At 44.5% G+C, this 25,815-nt stretch overlaps 1 protein-coding gene across 7 annotated transcripts in view; it reads left to right on the top strand.

The window, feature by feature from the left end:
- The window catches only part of LOC137370144 (probable E3 ubiquitin-protein ligase HERC1), a 480,710-nt gene that overhangs the window by 285,413 nt on the left and 169,482 nt on the right, over positions 1 to 25,815 (top strand). For 6 of the 7 annotated variants that reach the window (XM_068032400.1, XM_068032409.1, XM_068032373.1 and 3 more), the window contains 5 exons: positions 3,008 to 3,196; positions 3,969 to 4,140; positions 17,245 to 17,515; positions 18,090 to 18,303; positions 23,786 to 24,045. In XM_068032400.1, coding sequence (XP_067888501.1) covers positions 3,008 to 3,196; positions 3,969 to 4,140; positions 17,245 to 17,515; positions 18,090 to 18,303; positions 23,786 to 24,045 — 1,106 coding nt within the window. The remainder of the gene's footprint in view (positions 1 to 3,007; positions 3,197 to 3,968; positions 4,141 to 17,244; positions 17,516 to 18,089; positions 18,304 to 23,785; positions 24,046 to 25,815) is intronic. The other variant, XM_068032381.1, reaches the window with a different exon arrangement.

Here is a 25,815-nt window from a genome sequence, read left to right as displayed (position 1 = left end):
CCATCTGGGGAATCAAGGCGTGACACCCGTTGGGAGGGGGGAGGAGGTAAGTCTATCAGTGCAGTGGGGTGGGAGGGGGGGCGTGTGGTGGAGTGGGGTCAAACTTACTGGATTGGTCGAGGGGGTGATGGAAAGGGGTAAAGGTAAAAGGTTCTGAACTTTGTGGTGTGGGGGGGGGGAATGGTCATATATTCAAGGTAAGTATTTCGGGGTGGGTAATGGCAGGAATGACATGTATTGCTACTGGGGTGGTGGGATGCAGGGTGGCCTGGAAAGATTTTTTAAAATTACTTTTAATAATTGTAAATTAACTGTTACTTTAAAAATTTAAATTGTCATTTAGGGCTCCGAGCCCTTTCAAAATGGCGCTGGTGCCTGCACACTCGTGACAGATGCCGTTGCCTGGGACGGCTCGCCCATACCCTCCACATCATCGGTGGGAGGGGGGGGTGCGGTCCGCCCCGGACATATTAATGAGCTGCTGCATTTAAGATCGCGGCGGCTTCGCGGAGTGAATGCCACCAGGCAAAAGCCACATAAAATCCAGCCCCTGGTGTGGGACTTGAATGCACAACCTTCTGTCTCGGAGGTGAGAGTAGTGCTGCAGAGTCGAGACTTCTTTAGGTGTCAACCACCCCACACAGCCATGTTAATAACCCCAGTGACACCAGGTTAGGAAGGCAATCGATTTCATACCAGTCAGGTGGTACTTTCATCTTCTAACTTCTCAATTTCTTTTTAGAAAAGTGTTTTGAACACTTTCAGATAAGGAGCATTATATTTACATCTCCAAATAAGCTCATTTTAAGTCTGTAGCTTCAGGTTCATAGAATCATACCACACAGAATGAAACTATTCAGTTCATCATGCCTGTGCCAGCTCTTTGAAAGGACGATCCAGTTAGTCCCACTCACCTGTTCTTTCCTCATAGCCATTTTTTTCCCCTTTTCAAGTATCTATCCAATTCCCTTTCGGACGTTACTATTGAATCTACTTCAATCTTTCAGGAAGTACAGGCACATGTAAACTTCTTCCTTCGTTCTGAGCATTCCTACCTTCTCTTAACTATACGTTAACATTTTATCTGCTAATACCAGTCCTTACTGGTTCCTTTTATATTATCTTGAGCCTTTTTTCATGTTCCATTTTAGCCCTTCTCGTCTCACTCTGAGCTTCTCCACTATGCTTTCTATATTACTCATGATTATATTTACTACTGTTAGTCCTAACTTTATCATATATTTCGCAAATTTTAATTTACTTTTAATTTTTATTAACCCAGAGAAATCTTTTTTTAAACTGTTCACCTTATAGAAATATATGTTCTTTCTATTCATCATGTAGCTGGAGATTGTCACTTCTGATCCGTTGATGTTTTGCAAACTTTTCCATTCAGTTAATGTGGGCTGCGTCCCTTATCCAACTGAACTTTCTTTATTTCCAGTCCAGCAACCATTATCATCTAACATTATTTCCCAGTTGTTCTTGCATACCTATGTTTCTGTTATGAAATGTCAGTGTTATAATGTTGCAGAAAACATACCTGTGATGCCTCCACATTTTCAAGGTTAAAGTATAGAAATGCATATTTAGAGCCTCAGATCTTTCTATTGTTTCACTTTCTTTTTCTTTACCTGAGGTTGGAAGGATTGTGACTTCACAATTGGAGAAAAAGTTCTGTTTGTATTTACTGATCATACTGTCCATTGTAATGAGTCTTTGGGAATGGACATTCTTTTTATCCATATCTCCAAATTGCAGCATCTGAATTAAGAAAATAGCTACTGTATTCTTGTCTTTATTTTAAACAGCAATGTTTTATTAAGGAGTATGAAAGAAATGAGTCTACATTAAAATCTCAATGTTATTATGTGATCATGTAGAATGTGATCTTATTTGAGAACCTGAGGAAAGGGAGTTATTATGTTGGTGTTATTGATGTTTTTACAAATTTGTTGACTAGTAAGTAATAAATTCATATTGAAAACATGATTTACAAAAACAAATTTGAGGATTAAAGACCATGGCCGGGATTTTACCCTAGCCAGATGGGAGCCGGCCACCGACTGAAAAGTCAGTGGAGAACCTGCTTCCGCCTCGCCTGGGGATCTGACCCGTATTTTGCGGGTCGCCGGGCTTCAATTGGTGTGAGGAGGGACTTCCACTTGAGGTAGGAAGTCCCGCCTAATAGAGCTGCTGGCCACTCAGCAGCTTGGCAGCTCTTGGTCCCAGCAGCGCCACTGGGAGTGTTGGCCACTGCTGGGACTACAGCCCAGCATCAAGAGAAGATGTCAGGGAGCCTGGAGCAAAGGTCAGTTTTGGTTGCCTCGTCGGGGGTAATCGGTCAGGCCCCGGTGAGGCAAGGGTTGGGAGAGAAGGGGGTGGTTGGGGTAGCGGGGGCAGCCCTCCAATGGGCACAGGGTGCCTGATCATGAGGACCCCGCCCCCCCCCGCGACGTTCGAGAGCTGCCCGGTTTTGTCAGACGGCTTAGAATCAGAGTCGTACAGCATCGAAACAGGCCCTTCCGCCCACCGCATCCATGCCGACCATAATGCCTATCTATACTAATCCCACCTGCCTGCATTAATTCCATATCCGGCAAAATCCCCGGGGAGGCGGGCAAAGGCCCTTAAGTGGGGGTTAAATGGTCACTTAATGGCTTTGATTGGCCTGGGACGGGAGGGCTGTTTTTCGCCCCTTCTACCCTGCGTAAAGTGGAGGCGAGAGCGGGTCACGAAGGGCCCCTGGAGCCTCCCGCTTCATTTTACGCCACCGCCCTGCCACCATCCCGATGTTTGGGGTGGAGTAAAATTCCGGCCCATGTGTGGCTTATCTGTTTCATAGATTATGTTGGAATACGTTTTTAATCATGTTTTGATGGACATCCAAATGTATAGTCACTAATAATGTACATCTTATTGATTCCTAAGTGAAAGACCATCTTTTATGCTTTCTGCAACATATTGATATCTGAAACTTTGCTATTTATGCATTTTTGTTTCACAGATGACTGGGACACAATAGATGCTGAAGGAAACGAGCGGCTTACAGGACAGGAAGACTTTGCTTCATTAGCTGGGCCACTTGGGTTGAATGATAACAAACTGATTCCTGATCCAGTCCATTTTCCAGAACTGGATCCTCTTGGAGCCTCAGTTGCCACTGATAATACACAGGACATGCTTTTAAAGAAAGGTAAGCAGAACCATGTTTATACATCTATTTTAGAAGTGATAAGTTCTCCATGAAAGTGCCATGATATCACTATCAATAGAACACCCCTATAAAATGGTAGACGATAATACATTTAACAAATCAGTCAAGGATCAAGGGCACCAATAAAGGCCATGAGGCGATACTATGAGTTGCCTCAAGTTGCTTTTGTGCACCTACTATTAGTTGATTACAAGCATGGAGTGATGAGGCAGTCTCCTGCATGCTCTCAATGAGACATGGTGCATACCAAGGTCACACCTTAGGAAAATAATAGTATGCCTGTTTCCTTATTTTAAAAAAAGCAGGTTTCCTTAATAAATTCATAACATTTTAGTTATATTGACTATTTATGTTCTGAAATTGACCAAGGAAGCAAATAAGTTATTTAGAATGCAAGACTCTCTCTGCTTCCTTCTCTTCCCAGATCCCCATGCAAATAGAGTGAGCTGTGTGTTCCCAAGCCTCTGCCAGTGTTGCTCTGAACTGGCCATGAAGACTCTATGAAAGTTTTACTCTCTCTGGCAGTATGACTGACACTAACAACTCAGCTATATGAGGGTTTCAACCTATGCTATGTGTGAATTGTCATTTTGAAAGAAATGAGAAGGGAATGCAGGAAACTGAATAAAGTTTAGCATTCATCCATTTTGTGGGGAATTTGACTCTGATTTCAATTTGGGTTTGTTTTTCTTGATTGTGTTTTATTATGTAATAAGATCTGTAGCTATTTTTAACATCTTTCTTTTGTTAGGTTTAAATAGGTCTGATGAGAAAGCAAACTCCAGACTGACTTTGGGTGAACAAGCTGCATCTCTCCGGGACACCCAGGAAAGAGTTTTTGCTCTCCAGCGTATCACAATGGCTATGCAAATTCTTTTAGCACATACCATGGTTATGAAAGCTTTATCATTGATCTCTGTAAGGTACGTCAGAAATTAGATTATAATTTCTAGGTAACCCTGACTGTTGAAATGAATCATTGCCTTAAAATTATATTGATTTACTGGTTAAATGCCTTACACAACACGATGAAGGGTTCTCAATGTGAAGATGGGACTTCGTCTCCAAAAGGACTGTCACAGACAGCTGCATCTGCGACAGGTAGATTTATGAGGATGAGGTCATATGAGTATACGAATTAGGAGCAGGAGTAGGCCACTCGGCCCCTCGAGCGTGCTCCACCATTCAACAAGATCATTGCTGATCTGATTGTAACCTCAACTCCACATTCCTGCCTACCCACGATAACCTTTCACCCCCTTACTTATCAAGACTCTGCTTCGACCACCTTTTGAGGAAGAGAGTTCCAAAGACTTGCAACCTTCTGAGAGGAAACATTTCTCCTCATTGCTGTCTTAAATGGGCAACCCCTTATTTTTAAACAGTGACCCCTAGTTCTAGATTCTCCCACAAGAGGAAACATCCTTTCCACATCTTCCCTGTCAAGTCTCCTTGGGATCTAGTATGTTTCAATCAAGTCACCTCTTACTCTTCTAAACTCCAGTGGATGCAAGCCTCGCCTGTCCAACCTTTCCTCATAAGACAACCCGCCCTTTCCAGGTATCCGTCTAGTAAACCTTCTCTGAACTGCTTCCAATGCATTTACATCCTTCCTTAAATAAGGAGACCAATACTGTACACAGTACTCCAAATGTGGTCTCACCAATGCTATGTATAACTGAAGCATAACCTCCCTACTTTTGTTTTCAATTCCCCTCGCAATAAACAATAACATTCTATTATCTTTCCTAATTATGTGCTGGTCCTGTATACTAATCTTTTGCGATTCATGCACGAGGACACCCAGATCCCTCTGCATCTCAGAACTCTGCAATCTCTCACCATTTAGATAATATGCTTCTTTCGTATTCTTCCTGCCAAAATGGACAATTTCAAGTTTTCCCACATTATACTCCATTTGCTAGATCTATGCCTACTCACGTAGCCAAGTATGCTTTTCACTCTTATTGATTCTCTCACCATCTGCCACACACACAGTCTGGCAGATATGACCTTCAGGGCTCAGTCAGTAGTGGTGCTACTGATCCACTCTTGGTGATGAACATTGAAGTGCATTCTGTGTCCTTCCTACCCTCCGTGCTTTTGCCAAGTGTTGTTCAACATGGAGGAACACTGATTCATCAGCTGAGGGAGGGCACTTGGTGATAATCGGCAGGAGGTTGCCTTCCACATGTTTGACATAATGCCATGAGACTTCATGGCTCTGGAGTCAATATTGCGGACTCCCAGCACAACTTCCTCCCAACTGTATTACCACTGTGCCATCATCACTGCCAGTGGGACAGGACATACCCAGGAATAGTGATGGATGTGCCTGAGACATTGGTTGTAAGATGTGATTCGATGTGTATGATTGTCAGGCTGTTGCTTGACTAGTCTGTGGAAAAGCTCTCCCAATTTTGGCACAAGTCTCCAGATTTTAGAGGACTTTGCAGGGTCGACTGGGCAGGGTGTGCCTTTGTCATTTCCGGTTCCCAGATCGATGCTGGTTTTATTCTGCTTTGACTTTTCTGTCGCAGTTTGATACAACTGAGTGGCTTGCTAGGCCATTTCAGAGGGCAGTTAAGAGTCAACTACATTGTTGTGGGAGAGTTGCATGTAGATGAGACCTGGTAGGGAGAGCAGATTTCCTCCCCTGAAGGGCGTTAGTGAATCAGATATGTTTTTACGACAATCCAGTATTTTCATGATCATTATTAATGAGACGAACATGTTAGTCCAGATTAATTAATTTATTGGATTTCAATTCCCACAGCTGTCGTGGTGGGATTTGAACTCAGTCTGGAGCATTAGTCCGGGCCTCTGAATTACTAGTCAGTATCATTATCACAATGCAACTGCCCCAGTCTTCACACTGAGGGCACCCTCCATTGTGTTGTGTTGCATTACCACTATGCCAAATGGGGTAGACTCAACAGATCTAGTAGCCCAAAACTGGGCATCCCTGAGGCAGTGTGGGCCATCAACAGCAATAGAATTATGTTCAACCACAATTTGTAACTTCATGGCCTGGCATATCCTTCACTCTACCATTACAATCAAGCCAGGGGACCAACCTGATTCAGTGAGAAGTGTAGGAGAGCATGCTAGGCGAAGCACCAGGCGTACCTAAAAATGAGGTGTCAACCTGGTGAAGCTACAACACAGGACTGCATGCATGCTTAAAAAAAATCCTTACTTTATATAGTGCCTTTCACGAACACTGGACACCTCAAAGTGCTTTACAGCCAATGAAGTACTTTTTGAAGTGTAGTCACTGCTGTAATGCAGGAAACGCAGCAGCCAATTTGTGCACAGCAAACTCCCACGAACAGCAAAGTGATCATGACCAGGTAATCTGTTTTTGTGATGTTTTTTGAGGGATAAATATTGACCAAGATACTGGGGATAACTCCACTGCTCCCCTTCGAAATGGTGCTGTGGGATCTTTTACATCCACCCAAGCAAGAAGATGGAGCCTCGGTTTAATGTCTCATCTAAAAGAGGACACCTGTGAGTGCAACACACACTCAGTACTGACTGGAGTGTCAGCTTTGATTTTTGTGCTCAAGTCCTGGAGTGGACTCTAATCCAGAACCTATGACTCAAAGACAGGAGTGCTATCAGCTGAGCCACAGCTGACACTCAAACAGCAGAAGCAGCATGTTATTGACGGAGCTAAGTGACCCCACAGCCAACTTCTCAGATCAAAGCTCTGTAGTGCTGCAAACATGAGGTGCTGTGGGCCATCAGCAGCAGCAGCAGAATTGTATTCAGCGACAATCCGTAACCTCATGGCCCGGCATATCCCCCACTCTACCATTACCATCAAGCCAGAGGATCATAGAGTCATACAGCACAGAAACAGACCCTTCGGCCCATCGTGTATGTGCTGGCCATAAAGCAACCACCTATTCTAATCCCATTTTCCAGCATTTGGCCCGTTAGCCTTGTATGCTATGGCATTTCAAGTGCTCATCTAAATACTTCTTAAATGTTGTGATGGTTCCTGCCTCTACTACCTCTTCAGGCAGTGCGTTCCAGATTCCAACCGCCCTCTGGGTGAAAAAATGTTTCCTCAAATCCCCTCTAAACCTCCTGCCCCTTACCTTAAATCTCTGCCCCCAGTTATTGACCCCTCCGCTAAGGGCAAAAGTTTCTTCCTTTCTAATTTATCAATGTCCCTCATAATTTTGTATACCTCAACCCTGGTTCAATGAAGAGTGCAGGAGGGCATGCCAGGAGCAGCACCAGGCATACCTAAAAATGAACTGTCAGCCTGGTGAAGCTACAGCACAGGATTATTTGCATGTCAAACAACGGAAGCACCATGCGCAAGATAGGGCTAAACGACCCCACAATCAATGGATCAGATCTAAGCTCTGCAGTCCTGCCACATCCACTCATGAATAGTGGTGGACAATTAAACAACTAAACAGAGGAGGAGGAGGCTCCAAAAAGATCCCCATCCTCAATGATGAAGGAGCCCAGCACGAGAGAAACTTTTGCAATCATCGTCAACCAAAAGTGCCAAGTGGATGATCCATCTCAGCCTCCTCTTGAGGTCCCCGGATCATAGATGGCAGACTTCAGACACTGGATACTGCAAAGGCTGTAGTACTGAAGACTTGTACTCCAGAACTAGCTGCGCCCCTCATGTCCACAAAAAGTAGGACAAAACCAATCCAACCAATTACTACTCCATCGGTCTACTCTCAGTCATCAGCAAAGTGATTGATGGTATCATCGACTGGGCTATCAAGCACTTCTCAGCAACAAGCTGCTCACCGATGCTTGGTTTGGATTCTGCCAGGGCCACTTAGCTCCAGACCTCGTTTCAGCCTTGGTCCAAACATGGACAAAAGGGCTGAATTCCAGAGTTGTGAGAGTGACTGCCCTTGACATCCAAGCTGCATTTAACCGAGTGTAATATCAAAGAGCCCGAGTAAAATTCAAGTCAATGGGAAGCAGAGGGAGGAAAATTCTCCACTGGTTGGAGTCATACCTCGTGCAAAGGAAGATGGTTGTGGTTATTGGAGGCCAATCATCTCATCCCCAGGTCATCACTGCAGGAATTCCTTCGGGCAGTATCCTCGGCCCAACCATCCACAGCTGCTTCATCAATGACCTTCCCTCCAACATATGGTCGGAACTGGGGATGTTCGCTGACGATTGCACGGTGTTCATTACCCGTTCACAGCCCCTCAGATACTGAAGCAGTTCGTGCTGGCATGCAACAACTCCTGCACAACATCTGGCTTGGGCTGATAAGTGGCAGTAACATTCGTGTCACACAAGTGCCAGGCAATGACAATCTCCAACAAGAGAGAATCTAACGACCTCCCCTTGACATTCATTGGCATTACCATCGCTGAATTCCCCCACCATCAACATCCTGGGAGGTTACCATTTATCAGAAGCCTCACTGGGCCAGCCATAAAAATAGTTTGGGGGTCAGGGGCTGGGAATTCTGTAGTGAGTAACTCGCCTCCTGACTCCCCAAAGCCTGTCCTGCTACTACAAGGCACAAATCAGGATTGTGATGGAATACTCTCCACTTGCCTGGATGAGTGCACCTCCAACAACACTCAAGCTCTACGCCATCCAAGATTTAAGCAGCCCCGTTGATCAGCATCCCATCCACCACCTTCAACATTCACCCCTTTCACCAGTGACGTACAAGACGCAGCTACAAGATGCACTGCAGCAATTTGCCAGGATTGCTTCGACAGCACCTTTCAAACCTGCGACCTCTACCACCGACAAGGACAGCAGATGCATGGGAGCACCACCACCTGCAAGTTCCACTCCAAGCCACACGCCATCCTGGCTTGGAACTATATTGCCATTCTTTCACCGTCACTTTCTGGTCAAAAACCTGGAACTCGCTCGCTAACAGTACTGTGGATGTATATTTTATTTATTGGCTATCCCTTGCAGGTGAGGGTGATTGTCTTCCATGCGTCCAAAGGTGGCTGATGAGGCCGATTCGGGGTCTATGGACTTTAGGGCATATGTTGTCCTGTGGGGTGTCTGGTCACACATTATTAGTTCAGGTCATGGCTTGTTCTTTTCACCAGCTTCACTTTTCCTCTTCATTTTGTCATCGTTGAGTCTGAAAAAGCTGGGATCCTTCCCACAGACTCTGCCTCCATCTGGTTCAGTCCAGAGCAATGGTCTCCTAGGAGTTGATGTCAATGTTGCATTTCTTCATGTTGGCTTTCAGCACATCCTTGAAGCACTTCTTCTGTCCTCCTCTGGCGTGTCTGCCCTGATTGAGCGAGGAGAAGACAACCTGCTTTGAGCACCTGGTATCTGACATCCGAACTACATGACCAACCCAACAAAGCTGACTGTGGATAATCATAGCCTTGATACTTGTGATGCCTGCTTGTGAGAAGACACTGATGTTGGTGTGCCTGTCCTCCCACTTGATGTGTAGGATCTACCACAGACAGCATTAATGATATGACTCCAGTGCTTTGAGGTGTCTCCTGTAAGTTGTCCATGTTTCAGCCCCATACTGTAAAGTAGGGAACGCGACCGCATGGTAGACCATGAGCTTAGTTTCAGTTTTGATGTTGCAATTTTCAAGCACTGGTTTCCTCAGTTGGCCAAAGGCTGCAACAGCAGATTTCAGGTGATGCTGGATTTCTTTGTCAATGTCAGCCTTCTGTAAAAGATAACTTCCAAATTACTGGAAATGCTCCACATTTTCCAGGCACTCATCATGAATCCTAATCAATGGGGCTGGGGCGTACGCATTTAGAACTTGCTGATGGAAGACTTCGGTGTTCTGAATGTAGAATGTAAATCCCAGCTTCTCTTATGCCTCAGTCAGTATGTCGATGATTCTCTGAAGATCCGTTTCCTACACAGCACTTACTGCAGCGTCATCGGCGTATTGAAGCTCAATGACTGAAATCGGGGTGGTCTTCGTTTTTGAGTGGAGTTGTCTGAGTTTTAAGTTTACTGTCCATTCGATAAATAAGCTGCACTTCAGGGAGCTTATCTCTAGTCAGATGGAACATGGCAGCTAGGAAGATTGAAAAAAGAGATGGGGTGATGACAATCTTGTTTGACTGCTGTCTTAACCTCAAAGAGGTCTGTAATGGATCCATTGCTAAGGATCACCACTCACATATCACGAAGCAGTCGAAGGATGATGACGAACTTTGGAGGACATCCATGCTCCAACAGAATCTTCGAAGTGCCTCACGATTTACAAAGTCGAAGGCCTTTGTCAAGTCAAAAAAATTACTATACCTACACCACATGGACTGCAGTGGTTCAAGAAGGCAGCTCACCTCACCATCTCCTTCTCAAGGGCAATTGGGGATGGGCAATAAATGCTGGCCTTATCGGCGACACTCACATCCCAAGAATGGATTAAAAAAAACAATAAATCAATCTATAAACATTACACTGTAAAGCAGCAAGTGTAGGCAGCATGCGTGAATGTCACTGATTAGAATTGGCTTATTTATTGTGTGGAATAAATGCTCATTCCATTGATAATTGTCATGTGTTCAATTACCTCATCAAAATGTTCTGTTCAATCCCTTTTTCTGCCCCCAGACTGCCACACTCTAGTTGTTTTCTCAAACCCATTGGCAGTTGCTTTAATATTATGTAAAAGGTTTAAAAAATCCAAACTTTTTTTTAAATTCGTTTCATGAGTTGTGGGCGTCACTGGCAAGGTGAGCTAAAGTTGCCCATCCCTCATTTTTTTTTTTATTATTCATTCATGGGATGTGGATGTTGCTGGCTAGGCTGGCATTTATTGCCCATCCCTAATTGCCCTTGAGAAGGTGGTGGTGAGCTGCCTTGTTGAACTGCTTCAGTCCATATGGGGTAGGGGCACCCACAGTGCTGTTAGGAAGGGAGTTCCAGGATTTTGACCCAGCCACAGTGAAGGAATGGCGATATAGTTCCAAGTCAGGATGGTGTGTGACTTGAAGGGGAACTTGCTGTTGGTGGTGTACCCATGCATCTGCTGCCCTTGTCCTTCGAGTTGGTAGAGGTCGCAGGTTCGGAAGGTGCTGTCAAAGGACCCTTGGTGCGTTGCTGCAGGGCATCTTGTAGTTGGTACACACTGCTGCCACTGTGCATCGGTAGTGGAGGGAGTGAATGTTTGTGGATGGGGTGCTGATCAAGCGGGCTGCTTTGTCCTGGATGGTGTCGAGCTTCTTGAGTGTTGTTGGAGCTGCACCGATCCAGGCAAGTGGAGAGTATTCCATCACACTCCTGACTTGTGCCTTGTAGATGGTGGACAGGCTTTGGGGAGTCGGGAGGTGAGTTACTCACCACAGGATTCCGAGCCTCTGACCTGCTCTTGTAGCCACAGTATTTATATGGCTGCTGCAGTTCAGTTTCTGGTCAATGGTAGCCCCGAGGAAGTTGATACTGGGGGATTCAATGGTGGTGATGCCATAATGCCTAATTGCCCTTGAGCAGGTGATGGTGAGCTGCCTTCTTGATTGCTGCAGTCCATCTGGTGCGGGTACACCCACAGTGCTGTTGGGGAGAGAGTTCCAGGAATTTTGATCCAGTGACAGCAAAGGAGTGGCGATATACTTCCAAGTCAGAATGGTGTGTGGCTTGGAGGGGTACTTGCAGTTGGTGGTGGTCCCATGCATCTGGTGCCCTTGTCCTAGGTTGAAGAGGTCACGGATTTGGGAGGCGGTGGCGCAGTGGTAATGTCACTGAACTAATCCAGAGACCCAAGCTAATGCTCTGGGGACATGAGTTTGTATCCCACCGCAGCAGATGGTGAAATTTGAATTCATTTAATAAATCTGGAATTAAAAGCTGGTTACTTTTTTTTGATTCATTCATGGGATGTGGACGACGCTGGCCAGGCCAGCATTTATTGCCCATCCCTAATTGCCCTTGAGAATGTGGTGGTGAGCTGCCTTCTTGAACCGCTGCAGTCCATTTGGGGTAGGTATACCCACAGTGCTGTTAGGAAGCGAATTCCAGGATTTTGACCCAGCGACAGTGAAGGAATGGCGATATAGTTCCAAGTCAGGATGATGTGTGACTTGAAGGGGAACTTGCAGGTGGTGGTGTTCCCATGTATTTTCTGCCCTTGTCCTTCTAGTTGGTAGAGGTCGCGGGTTTGGAAGGTGCTGTCTAAGGAGCCTTGGTGCATTGCTGCAGTGCATCTTGTAGATGGTACACACTGCTGTCATTGTGCGTCGGTGGTGGAGGGAGTGAATGTTTGTGGATGGTGTGCCAATCAAGTGGGCTGCTTTGTCCTGGATGGTGTCGAGCTTCTTGAGTGTTGTTGGAGCTGCACCCATCCAGGCAAGTGGAGAGTATTCCATCACACTCCTGACTTGTGCCTTGTAGATGGTGGACAGGCTTTGGGGAGTCGGGAGGTGAGTTACTCACCTCAGGATTCCTAGCCTCTGACCTACTCTTGTAGCCACGGTATTTATATGGCTACTCCAGTTCAGTTTCTGGTCAATGGTAACCCCTAGGATGTTGATAGTGGGGGATGCAATGGTGGTAATGCTGTTGAATGTCATGGGGAGATGGTTAGATTCTCTCAATTTGGAGATGGTCATAGCCTGGCACTTGTGTGGCGCGAATGTTACTTGCCACTTATCAGCCCAAGCCTGGATATTGTCCAGGTCTTGCTGCATTTCTACACGGACTGCTTCAGTATCTGAGGAGTCACAAATGGTGCTGAACATTGTGCAATCATCAGCGAACATCCCCACTTTTGACCTTATGATTGAAGGAGGGTCATTGATGAAGCAGCTGAAGATGGTTGGGCCTAGGACACTACCCTGAGGAACTCTTGCAGTGATGTCCTGGAGCTCAGATGGTTGACATCCAACAACCACAACCATCTTCCTTTGCGCTAGGTATGACTCCAGCCAGCGGAGGGTTTTCCCCCTGATTCCCATTGACCTCAGTTTTGCTCGGGCTCCTTGATGCCATACTCGGTCAAATGCTGCCTTGATGTCAAGGGCAGTCACTCTCACCTCACCTCTGGAGTTCAGCTCTTTTGCCCATGTTTGAACCAAGGCTGTAATGAGGGCAGGAGCTGAGTGGCCCTGGCGGAACCCAAACTGATCATCACTGAGCAGGTTATTGCTCAGCAAGTGCTGCTTGATGGCACTGTTGATGACACCTTCCATCACTTTACTGATGATTGAGAATAGACTGATGGGGCGGTAATTGGCTGGGTTGGACTTGTCCTGCTTTTTGTGTACAGGACATACCTGGGCAATTTTCCACATTGCCAGGTAGATGCCAGTGTTGTAGCTGTACTGGAACAGTTTGGCTCGGGGCACGGCAAGTTCTGGAGCACAGGTCTTCAGTACTATTGCCGGAATATTGTCAGGGCCCATAGCTTTTGCAGTATCCAGTACCTTCAGTCGTTTCTTGATATCACGCAGAGTGAATCGAGTTGGCTGAAGTCTGGCATCTGTGATGCTGGGGACTTCAGGAGGGGGCCGAGATGGATCATCAATTCGGCACTTCTGGCTGAAGTTTATTGCAAATGCTTCAGCCTTATCTTTGGCACTGATGTGCTGGGCTCCCCCATCATTGAGGATGGGGATATTTGTGGAGCCACCTCCTCCAGTTAGTTGTTTAATTGTCCACCACCATTCACGGCTGGATGTGGCAGGACTGCAGAGCTTAGATCTGATGCGTTGGTTATGGGATTGCTTAGCTCTGTCTATCACATGCTGCTTATGCGGTTTGGCACGCAGATAGTCCTGTGTTGTAGCTTCACCAGGTTGACACCTCATTTTGAGGTATGCCTGGTGCTTCTCCTGGCATGCCCTCCTGCACTCTTCATTGAACCAGGGTTGGTCTCCTGGCTTGATGGTAATGGTAGAGTGGGGGATATGCCGGGCCGTGAGGTTACAGATTGTGGTTGAGTACAATTCTGCTGCTGCTGATGGCCCCCAGCGCCTCATGGATGCCCAGTTTTGCATTGCTAGATCTGTTCAAAATCTATCCCATTTAGCACGGTGATACTGCCACACAACACGATGGACGGTATCCTCAATGTGAAGGCGGGACTTCGTCTTCACAAGGACTGTGCGGTGGTCACTCCTACCAATACAGTCATGGACAGAAACATCTGCAGCAGGCAGATTTGTGAGGACGAGGTCAAGTATGTTTTTCCCTCTTGTTGGTTCCCCCACCACCTGCCGCAGACCCAGTCTAGCAGCTATGTCCTTTAGGACTCGGCCAGCTCGGTCAGTAGTGGTGCTACCGAGCCACTCTTGGTGATGGACATTGAAGTCCCCCACACAGAGTACATTTTGTGCCCTTGTCACCCTCAGTTCCTCCTCCAAGTTCAACATGGTGGAGTACTGAGTCATCAGCTGAGGGAGGGCGGTAGGTGGTAATCAGTAGGAGGTTACCTTGCCCATGTTTGACCTGATGACATAAGACTTCATGGGGTCTGGAGTCGATGTTGAGGACTCCCAGGGCAACTCCCTTCCTGCTGTATACCACTGTGCCATCACCTCTGGTGGGTCTGTCCTGCCGGTGGGGCAGGACATACCCGGTGATGGTGATAGCAGTGTTTGGGACATTGTCTGTCAGGTATGATTCCGTGAGTATGACTATGTCAGGCTGTTGCTTGACTAGTCTGTGGGACAGCTCTCCCAACTTTGGCACAAGCCCCCAGATGTTAGTAAGGAGGACTTTGCAGGGTCGACAGGGCTGGGTTTTCCGTTGTCGTTTCCAGTGCCTAGGTCAATGCTGGGTGGTCTGTCCGGTTTCATTCCTTTTTATTGATTTCGTAGCGGTTAGTTCCAACTGAGTGGCTTGCTAGGCCATTTCAGAGGGCATGGAAGAGTTAACCACATTGCTGTGGGTTTGGAGTCACATGTAAGCCAGACCAGGTAAGGACAGCAGATTTCCTTCCCTAAAGGACATTAGTGAACCAGATGGGTTTTTACAACAATCGACAATGGTTTCATGGCCATCATTGGACTAGCTTAATTCCAGATTTTTTTTTTTATTAATTAAATTCAAATTCCACCTTCTGCTGTGGTGGGATTCGAACCCATGTCCCCAGAGAAATACCCTGGATCTCTGGGTTACTCGTCCAGTGATAATATCACTATGCCACCGCCTACCCCATACTGGTGCCCATGTGGTTCACTAATGTCTTTTAGGGAAGGAAATCTTCCGTCCTTACCTAGTCTGCCTACATGTGACTCCAGACCCACAGCAATGTGGTTGACTCTTAAATACCCTCTGAAATTTAATCTGCCATCTGTCTACCATTTCACTAGTACCTCTGCTTTCCTGGAGTCTGTTAGTATCCCCCCCCCCTCTCACTTTATTACATTTCCAAGTTTTGTGTCACCTGCATACTTAGAAATTATGCCCTGTATGCCTGAGACCAGGTCAGTAATAGGCAAGTCAAAATGTGCACTGGCCCCTCCACCAACTCTTGGGGAGACACCACTGTGTATTCCCCTCCAATCTGAAAAACAATAACTCTCAGTTACTCTGCTTTCTGTCCCTTAGACAGTTATGTATCCGTACAGCCACTGCTCCTTTAATCCCATAAGATTCAATTTTGTAAACAAATTGTTATGTGGTACTTCGTCAAATGTCTTTTGAAAGCACATTACTTACACCACCCTTATCCAACCTCACCGTTATTTCATTGAAGAATTTAATCAAGTTCGTCAAACACAATTTCTTTTTAACAAATTCATGATGGCTTTCATTTATTAATGCATATTTTTTTCAAATGCCAATTAATTTTCTGCCAGATTATTATCTCAAATGTTACCCCATCCTGACGTCAGGCTGACTGGCCTGTAGTTGCTGGTTTTATCCCTGTCCCTTTTTGTACAGGGTTGTAACATTTGCAATCCTTCAGCACCATTCCCATAATCTAAGGAGGATTGGAAGATTGTGGCCAGAGCCTCCGCAGTTTGCACCCTTACTTCACTCAGCAACCAAGGATGCATCCCATCGAAAGTGGGTGACTTTTCTACTTTGAGCTTTGCCAATTTTTTAAGTACCTTGTCTTTATTTTTATCCTGTCCAATCTCTCTACCGCCTGATCCTTTACTGTGACTGGCAGCACCCTCTTCTTTCGTGAAGACAGATGCTTTAATACCAATCTCAACCTGTATAGTCTCGCAACTTGGATGCTGATAATTGTTGACAATTTAGAGTTCTTGTTGCATTTTAGGATATTTGACATTTTTTCCACAAAAATTATTTGTAAAAGTTATGTTTAAATGTTAGATGTTTATGTTGGTGTATTCATTCACCCTTTTACACAAGCACAGAGATGAAAGGTTAAAATGACAATGAGCCAGGCAATTAAGTAGTTTCTCCAAAGAATGAAAACAATAAGCATTTTATTAGCCTATCTCTGTAATCAATAAGCTTTGCTTTGCAGCTGCATCCATCCATTAAGTGGAGAGTATTCCATCACACTCCTGACTTAGGCCTTGTAGGGAGGTAGTGGAGAGGCTTTGGAGGAGTCAGGAGGTGAATCACACTGCAGAACACCCAGCCTCTGACCATCTCTGGTAGTCACGGTATTTATGCAGCTGGTCTAATTTGAGTTTCTGGTCGATGGTAACCTTTATCCATTCACCGACCGCCCCCGCTCCCAACCCTATCCACCAGGGTGTTGGTGGTGGGGAACTCGGTGATGATAATGCCATTGAATGGTAAGGGGAGGTGGTTAGGTTCCCTCTTGTTGAGATGTTTGTGACACATTTTACACAAAGGTTCCATGCATGTACGAATTCTAAATTTTTATTGGAACGTCTGTGGTGAATGTGACCATTAACAAAAACAGCTATTAAAGAAACATGAGTTTGGGGAAAAAAACAGAAACCAACCAAATCTAAACATGCAGGAAAATGTAAGTTTTTAGTTTGGTTCTGGCATATTTTTCCTTTGCTACTTACATTAAAAAAGTGCTTTAGATTATTTTGAAATATGGGAACAAAATATTGCTGTAACAATGTGTTAATATTTGCCTTTTTCTCTTTCAAATTCTGCAATTACAGTGGTTCCGTGTGCAGTCAGACAAGTGGCCTGGAAGCTCTTGGATTAACTGACATCCGTATCTTGGTTCGATTAATGTGTCTTGCAGCTGCAGGAAGGGCTCAACTGGCAAATAATGGAACTGAACATCTATATTCAAATAATCAGTTTCGACCTTCAAAAGGAACATCATGGAATACAAGCTCCTCCTTGACTTATATGAGTTCAGCCATTGGCTGTCTAGTGGCAAACAGTTCTACTGCTTACAGGGCATTGGTTGATGTCTGTACTCAGGTAAGGTGAGGAAGAAAATAATCTGTAATAAAGATAGAAATACAGAAAACATTCAGATAAGCAGCACCTAGTTTCAAGTCGATAACTTCCACAGTTCTGATGGAAAGTCATTGATTTGAAATGTTAACCCTACCTTTCTCCCTCCACAGATGTTGCTGGGTGTTTATAGCATTTTCTATTTTATTTCAGATTTCCAGCATCAGCAGGATTTTGCTTTTTGCTTTATGAAGAGATCTGGTGTATTTTCTTAAAAAAAATTTTTTTCAGTTTAATGGAGTCTTACAATTTGCAAAATCTTATTTTTATCACCTTGTACACCATATGCAATTAAAGGCATTCGTAACATGCTATATTTGCAATTGGGCTCTGTAGCTAGCTGGTATTGCTGATCTATTGATATACTTTGTCCAAAGTAATAACAAGTATAATATTTCTGAATAATTATGTTAGAGGCTTGAATATAGTAATAAATAGCATATCTAAATAGACATCTATGTGAATAACAATATTCGATCCAGATGAAGAGTTTAGTAGTGATATGAATTTAAATCGCTCCATGTTATTCCTTCCCAAGGATTTGATTGCTGCTTCAACAGGGCTACATATAGGCACAATCCGTGATGTGCAGCAGAAGAGCAGGGTGCTTCACCTTGTCCATAGACCAGTAAAAGACAACAAACTTTCTGGCTCTTCCAACTTTCTGGTAACTCAAGCCTTGGTAGAGCTGCTCACAGAAAAAGGTTTCCGGCATCACTCCAGCCGTGCCAAAGAGGAAGCAGAACCCAAAGGTAGCAAAATTCAAATGACAAGGCTAGTTTTCTGATTTGTGAAGAAGCTTTAATCTGTGTTTTACTCATACATTAAGCAGCCTAACAGTATTAGGCCAGGTGCTGTAAATTGATGTGCTGTCCAAATGATCGAATCTATGTTTTACAGGTTAATGATTTCCAAATTAGCTTTTGTTCCTACCTAAGTGTAAGAACATAAGAAATAGGAGCAGGAGTAGGCCATTTGGTCCCTCAAGCCTGCCCCACCATTCAATAAGATTGTGGCTCATCTGCCCCAGACCTCAACTCCTCTTTCGTGCCAGCTCCTCATAGCCCTCAACTCCCCGATATTTCAAAAATCTATCTACCTCCTCTTTAAGTGCTTTCAGTGATCTAGTCTCCACAACTCTCTGGAGTAGAGAATTCCAGACATTCACTACCCTTGGAGAGAAGAAATTCCTTCGCATCCCCTAGTTCGAGATTCCCCCACTAGTGGAAACATCTTTTCAACATCTACCCTGTCAAGCCCCCTCAGAATTTTGTACGTTTCAATAAGATCACCCCTCATTCTTCTAAACTCTATGAATAAAGGGCTAACCTGTTTAGCCGTTCTTGATAAGTCGACCCCTTCATCTCATCCCAAGAATCAGCCTAGTGAATCTCTTTTGAACTGTCTCCAATGCCAGTATATGTTTTATTAAATACAGGGACCAAAACTATACACAGTACTCTAGGTGTGGCCTCACCAACACCCTGTACAGCGGTAACAAGACTTCCCTATTTTTAAACTCCAATCCCCTAGCAATAAAGGCCAAAATTCCATTTGCCGCCTTAATTACTTGCTGCAGCTCCATGCTAGCTTTTGTGTTTCATGCACAAGAACACCCAGACCCCTCTGTGCTACACTTTTTTGGAGTCTCTGTCCATTTAAATAATAGTCTGCCTTTTGAATCTTCCTACCAAAGTGCATGACCTTACACTTTCCTACATTAAACTCCATCTGCCAAGTTTTTGCCCACTCACTCAACCTATCTATATCCCCTTGCAGATTCCTTATGTCCTCATCACAACATGCCCTCCCACTTATTTTTGTATATATTACACTCTGCCCCCTTCTCCAAGTCATTATATAGATAGTAAATAATTGAGGCCCTAAGACTGATCGTTGTGGCACTCCACTAGTTACGTCTTTCCAAGCTGAAAAAGATCCATTAATCCCGACCCTCTGTCTTCTGTGAGTTAACCAATCCTCAGTCTATGCTAATACATTGCCCCCAATACCATGAGCTCCTATCTTGTGCAATAATCTTTTATGTGGCACCTTATCGAATGCCTTCTGGAAATCTATTGGTTCCCCTTTATCAACTTGTTATATCCTCAAAGAACTCTAGCAAATTTGTCAAACATGATTTCCCTTTCACAAAACCATGTTTACTCTGATTGCGTTAAGCTTTTCTAAATGTCCTGCTTTTTCTTCCTTAATAATGGACTCTAGCATTTTCCCAACGACCAATGTTCGACTGATTGGCCTATAGTTTCCTGCTTTTTGTCTCCCTCCCTTCTTGAACAGGGGCATCACATTAGCGGTTTTCCAATCTGCTGGGACCCTCCCAGAATCCAGTGAATTCTGGAATATTTCGACCAATGCCTCCACTATCTCTGCAGCTGCTTCCTTTAAAACCCTTGGATGCAGGCCATCAGGTCCTGGCGACTTGTCTGCCTTTAGTCCCATTAGTTTGTCAAATACTTTGTCCTTCATGTTACAAGATCTTCCCTCCCATTAGCTCCTTGCTTATCTGATATCTGTGGGATGTGTTTATAGTGTCTTCGACCGTGAAGACCGATGCAAAATATTGGTTTAAATTATCTGCCATTTCCCTGTTCCCCGATATCAATTCTCCAGTTGCATCCTCCAAGGGTCCCACGCTCACTTTAGCTACTCTCATTCTTTTTATATACCCATAGAAGCTCTTGCTGTTTGTTTTCATATTTCTTGCCAATTTACTTTCAGAATCAATTTTCTCCCTCTTTATTAACTTTTTCGTCATTCGCTCCTGGTTCCTAAAAAAAAATAATCCCAATCCTCTGGCCTACCACTAGTTTTTGCCGCTTTGTATGCCTTAGTTTTTGATTGGATGCTCTCCTTGACCACCTTTGTTAACCATGGGTGGTTCATCCTTCTCATCGAGTCCTTCTTTTTGACCGGGATAAATTTTTGCTGAGCATTCTGAAATATCTGCTTAAATATCTGCCACTGCTCATCCACTAACCTTCCCCTTGGTCTATTTTCCCAGCCCGCTTTAGACAACTCTTTCTTCATAACTCTGTAATTGCCCTTGTTTAAGTTAAGGACTCTGGTTTGAGACCCTTGTTGCTTGTCCTCAAACTGAATTTGAAATTCTACCATGTAGTGATCGCTATCCCCCTAGAGGATTCTTAACTACGATATCTCTTATTAATCCTACCTCATTACATAAAACTAGATCTAAAATAGCCTGTTCCTGGGGAGGTTCTGCAATGTATTAGAGCCATAGAGTTATACAGCACAGAAACAGGCCCTTCGGCCCATCGTGTCCGTGCTGACCATCAAGCACCTAACTATTCTAATCCCATTTTCCAGCACTTGGCCCATAGCCTTGTATGCTATGGTGTTTCAAGTGCTCATCTAAATACTTCTTAAATGTTGTGAGGGTTCCTGCCTCTACCACCTCTTCAGGCAGTGTGTCCTACAGTGAGGCAACTCTTCGGAGGCCTGTAGACGACTCCCACCTGTGACTTCTTTCTCTTGCTATTCCTTATTTCCATCCAAACTGATTCCACATCACGATCTATTGCACCTATATCACTACTCACCACTGCACTGATACCTTCCTTTATTAACAAAGCTGCTCCACCTCCTTTTCATTTTTGCCTATTTTTCCAGAGCATCAAATACCCTTAAATATAGATGTTCCCAGTCTTGGTCACCCTGCAGCACGTCTCTGTAATAGCTATCAAGTCATATTTATTTATTTCAATTTGTGTGGTCAACTCACCTATCTTGTTACAAATGTTGCGTGCATTCAGATAAAGAGCCTTAAGCTTTGACTTTTTACCATTATTACTCATTCTGGTTCTAATTTCTGCTGCACTGTTCTGTTTATATTTTCTGCCCCTTCCTTTCTCACTTAAATTACCATTAGCCTCTTCACTACCCTGTACCTCTACTCTCTCATTTCTTTTTGATTTTTTAAACTTCCCTTCAATGGAACCCCCGCCCCCCCCCCCCCCCCCACTAATTAGTTTAAAGTCCTATCTACAACCCTAGTTATACGATTCGCCAGGACACTGATCCCAGCATGGTTCAAATGAAGCCTGATCCAACGGAACAGCTCTCTCCTTCCTCAGTACTGCTGCCAGTGCCCCATGAATCGGAGCCCATTTCTCCCACACCAATCTTTGAGCCACACGTTTACCTCTCTCATCTTATTTTACCCTATGCTAATTTGCATGTGGCTCAGGCGGTAATTCGGAGATCATTACCTTTGTGGTTCTGCCTTTTAATTTAGCCCCGAGCTGCTCATAGTCCCTCAGCAGAACCTCTTTCCTCGTCCTACCTATGTCGTTGGTACCTACGTGGACCAAGAAACTGGATCCTTCCCCTCCCACTCCAAATTCCTCTCCAGCCCAGAAGATATGTTCTTAACCTTGGCACCAGGTAGGCAACACAGCCTTTGGGACACTCTATCTTTGCTGCAGAGAACAGTATCTATTTCCCTAACTATGCTATCCCCTATTACTACTACATTTCTCTTTTCTACACCCACTTGAATGGCGCTCTGAACCGCGGTGCTGCGGTCAGTTCGCTCATCCTCCCTGAAGTTTGTGCCCTCATCCACACTGGGAGCAAGAAACTCGTAACTATTGGATAAGGGGATTGGCTGAGGCTCCTCCAAAGCTAAATTCTAGATCCCCATACATGCCTCACTCGCAGTCACACCTTCCTGTCCCTGAGCACGATCCAAATTTGATGTAATTAATCTAAGGGGTGTAACTGTCTCCTGAAACACAGTGTCCAGGTAACTCTCCCCCTCCCTGGTGTGTTACAGTGTCCGCAGCTCAGACTCGAGCTCATCAGCTCTGAGCCGAAGGTCCTCAAGCAGCCCACACTTGCTGCAGATGTGGTCACCGTGGATCACACCGGCGTCCACCAGCTCCCACATACTACAGCTGCAACACATCGCCTGCCCAGCCATCTCTATTCTATTTAATTAATTAATTGGATGTGAAATATTTTAAAAGTTAATTTCTTAACTGTACTGTTCAGCTGTATTAACGTCTCTTGATTTAAACCACTTGGCCAATCAGAAGAGACATGGAAGAGACACCCACCAATCACCTATCTATTTTCTTGTGATGTCACACTTCGGCTCTGGCAGGTAGAAACAGGTAGAAGGGGTTCTCTGCCACCAGCTTTTAATCTCCCGCCGCCACTGCCTTCTTATGCAGGTCCGCTCTCCATGTGCTGGGCCTCCTTATCTGCCGCTGGTTTTTATCTCCTGCCGCCGCTGCCCTTCTCACGCAGGTCCATTCTCTGTGTGCTCCGTGTGTATGTTTGTACCAGTGAAGAGGTTGCAGGACATTAAATGCACACAATATTTGACAGCAAAATGTTAAAATTATACTGAATTGTATTTTTAACATTTAACAATATTAGAAAATAAATATGACAGACTTTATAAAAGAACAGAGAGGGTATTTAACACATTTCATTAGTCAAGTAAGCAGTTGATTATGGGATACCATACAAATACATTTATTTCAGATAACACTATATGGTCAGATTTTGCTAGTTATGAACCATGCTGCTTAGTATGGCTTTGGAAGCCTCCATGCTTAGTCAAATGTGTTGGTTAATGCTAAATACATAGGAAATAGAAGCTTTAACATATGGAGAGTACCTATATCGCTAAATTTTGCTTTTCAAAGGTGCCTGCATGACTAGGATCAGTTTGAAGAAAGAATGAAGAGCATTTAAAGTGTTCATCAATAGGTTAAACACAATTGTAAGATTAGTAACTTCTGAAGTAACTTCTTGATCACCTCGAAATGAAATTTGAACGATCACTAGCCAGTATACTATTTCTGCCATAAGGGTCACTGACCTGAAACGTTAACTCTGCTTCTCTCTCCACAGATGCTGCCAGACCTGCTGAGTATTTCCAGCATTTCTTGTTTTTATTTCAGATTTCCAGCATCTGCAGTATTTTGCTTTTATTATACTATTTCTGCCAACTTGTTTGACTGAATCTCACTTTTGCTTCGTGTTTGGTTCAACAAATCAAAGTAGCTGTCATAAAGATAGGTACCTTAGGGTGCAGAGCACACTGATCTACTGACAGAATAACGCCACTTGGATGCTAGTGGCTATATTGGGAAAGCGAGGGAAGAATGCATAAATGTAAATTGAGATTTAGAAAATTGTTAAAGGATATCAAAACAATTTTCACCTTTTCTTTTCCAGATGCTGTTCCAAATACTTCCTCATCTTCCTATTTTTATTCATCATCACATGTAGGACCCTTGGAACTGGCCAATGCACTTGCAGCATGTTGTCTGTCAGGGAGACTGAGTTCCAGACATCGTCAGTGGGCTGCACAGCATCTTGTACAGGCCTTGTCTACATCAGAAAAAAACAACCAGTTCAGACCTCAAACCTATGCAGATTTAGCAGGGGATCTCCGGAAATGTCCTACTATTAAGCTGGAAGCGCATGAGAACCGGGTATCATTCCTTTTTATCTAAATTTTAAATATTTCAACATGATTTCTAATACTGATGTTCATAGAGCTCTGTAAAATTAAAAAGTTGAATGTTAGAAATAGAGAAGCTGAGCAGGGTATCATAGTAAGTGAGAAAATTATTTTACGTCCAGGACAAAACTGTGACGGAATAATGGGCTACCTTTGAAGAGGAAATGGTTTGGGTATAGTTGATGTACGTTTCCAAGAGGGGGAAAGGTAGGGTAACCAAAGCCAGAGCTCCTTGGATGACACGAGAGAGAGAGAGAAGTGAAGCAGAAAAAGATGTCTCACAGATGTCAGGCTGATGTAACAAGTGAGAATCAGGCTGAAACAGAAAGTTCAGAGGGCAAGTGAAACAGGAAATCAGAGAGGCAAAGAGAGTATGAGAAGAGACTGACATGAAAGGAAATCTAAAAGTCTTCTACAGACATATAAATAGTAAAATGGTTGTAAGAGGTTGGGTAGGGCCAATTAGGAACCAAAAACGGGATCTATGCTGAATGCAGAGGCTTTGGCTGAGTTACTAAATGAGTACTTTGCATCTGTCTTTACCAAGGAAGAAAATGCTGCCAAAGTCATGGTGAAAGAGGCGCTAGTTGAGATATTGGGCTGAATTTTATAGGGGCCTCGACGTTGGGATCCGTGGCGGGGGGTGGGGGCGCATGAAGATTGCCCCGGATGAGGCCAGCAACCGACCTCGACGCCAGCAGAGCCCGTCCCGATCTTGGCAGCGGAGAGGCCTCGTGGCGGCCCCACCACCGCTTGGCGATGGGACCGTCATTTAAATAATCAAATACTCACTGATAAGGCAGCTGTAAATGGAAAGGTGGCATGAGCGCTTTGCTGAGCTCCTCAACAGTGATGCAGATTCTCTTCATCAAATTGAGCAGTTGCCCGAGAAAGAAAGCCTGTCTTTTCCTCCTTCCACTGAAGAGATGACGAAGGCAATCAAATCAACCAAACAAGGCAAAGCTCCTGGCCCAGAAGACATTCCAGCAGAGATCTGCAATAGTACAGAGCTTGTTAACAAATTACAGCTGTCTTCAAGAGTATCTGGGATCAGAAAAAAGTTCTACAGGACCTTATGAATGCCAACATACACAACATCTGGAAGCGGAAAGGATCCAAGAATGTATGAGGCAACTATCGAGGAGCAAGTCTTCTCTCAATTGCAGGAAAGATCCTCACAAAGGTCCTATTAAATCATCTATTAGACAGCCTCATAGATGATGTCCTCCCAGAATTTTAGGGTTAATCATGGGACAGCCGATCTGGTGTTTGTAGCAAGATAACTACAAGAGAGCAACAACAGGGATGTATATATGCTGTTCATAGACCTAACTAAAGCTTTTGACAGTGTGAGTTTACCTGGTCTATGGCACTTGCTCCCCAAGCTAGGATGTTCAGACAAGTTTGTTAAAAAAAATCCTGCACTTTATGCATGATGGCATGGTTGGATGTGTTTGTACCAGTGGTGAGATGTCCAATGTCTTTGCAGACACCAAGGCGCTGTCGTGGCTCCTCAATTTTTCAATCTCATCTTTGCTGCTGTGCTTAAGGAAGCCCCCGGAGACATGTTGGCAGGCATCAATGTTAGGTTCCGTTCAGGGAAGCTCTTCAATCTCGCCAGACTGCGTCCCTTCACCAGAGTCACAGAGGCAGTAATCAGAGTTCTTCTGTATGAGATGACTGTGCTTTAGTTGCCCACAAGAAGGAAGAAATCCAGACTATGGCAACAAAATTCTCGAGT

The sequence above is a fragment of the Heterodontus francisci genome, chromosome 1 (assembly GCF_036365525.1).
Source record: "Heterodontus francisci isolate sHetFra1 chromosome 1, sHetFra1.hap1, whole genome shotgun sequence".
NCBI lineage: Eukaryota > Metazoa > Chordata > Chondrichthyes > Heterodontiformes > Heterodontidae > Heterodontus > Heterodontus francisci.
This window is presented reverse-complemented; position numbering and strand designations above follow the sequence as displayed.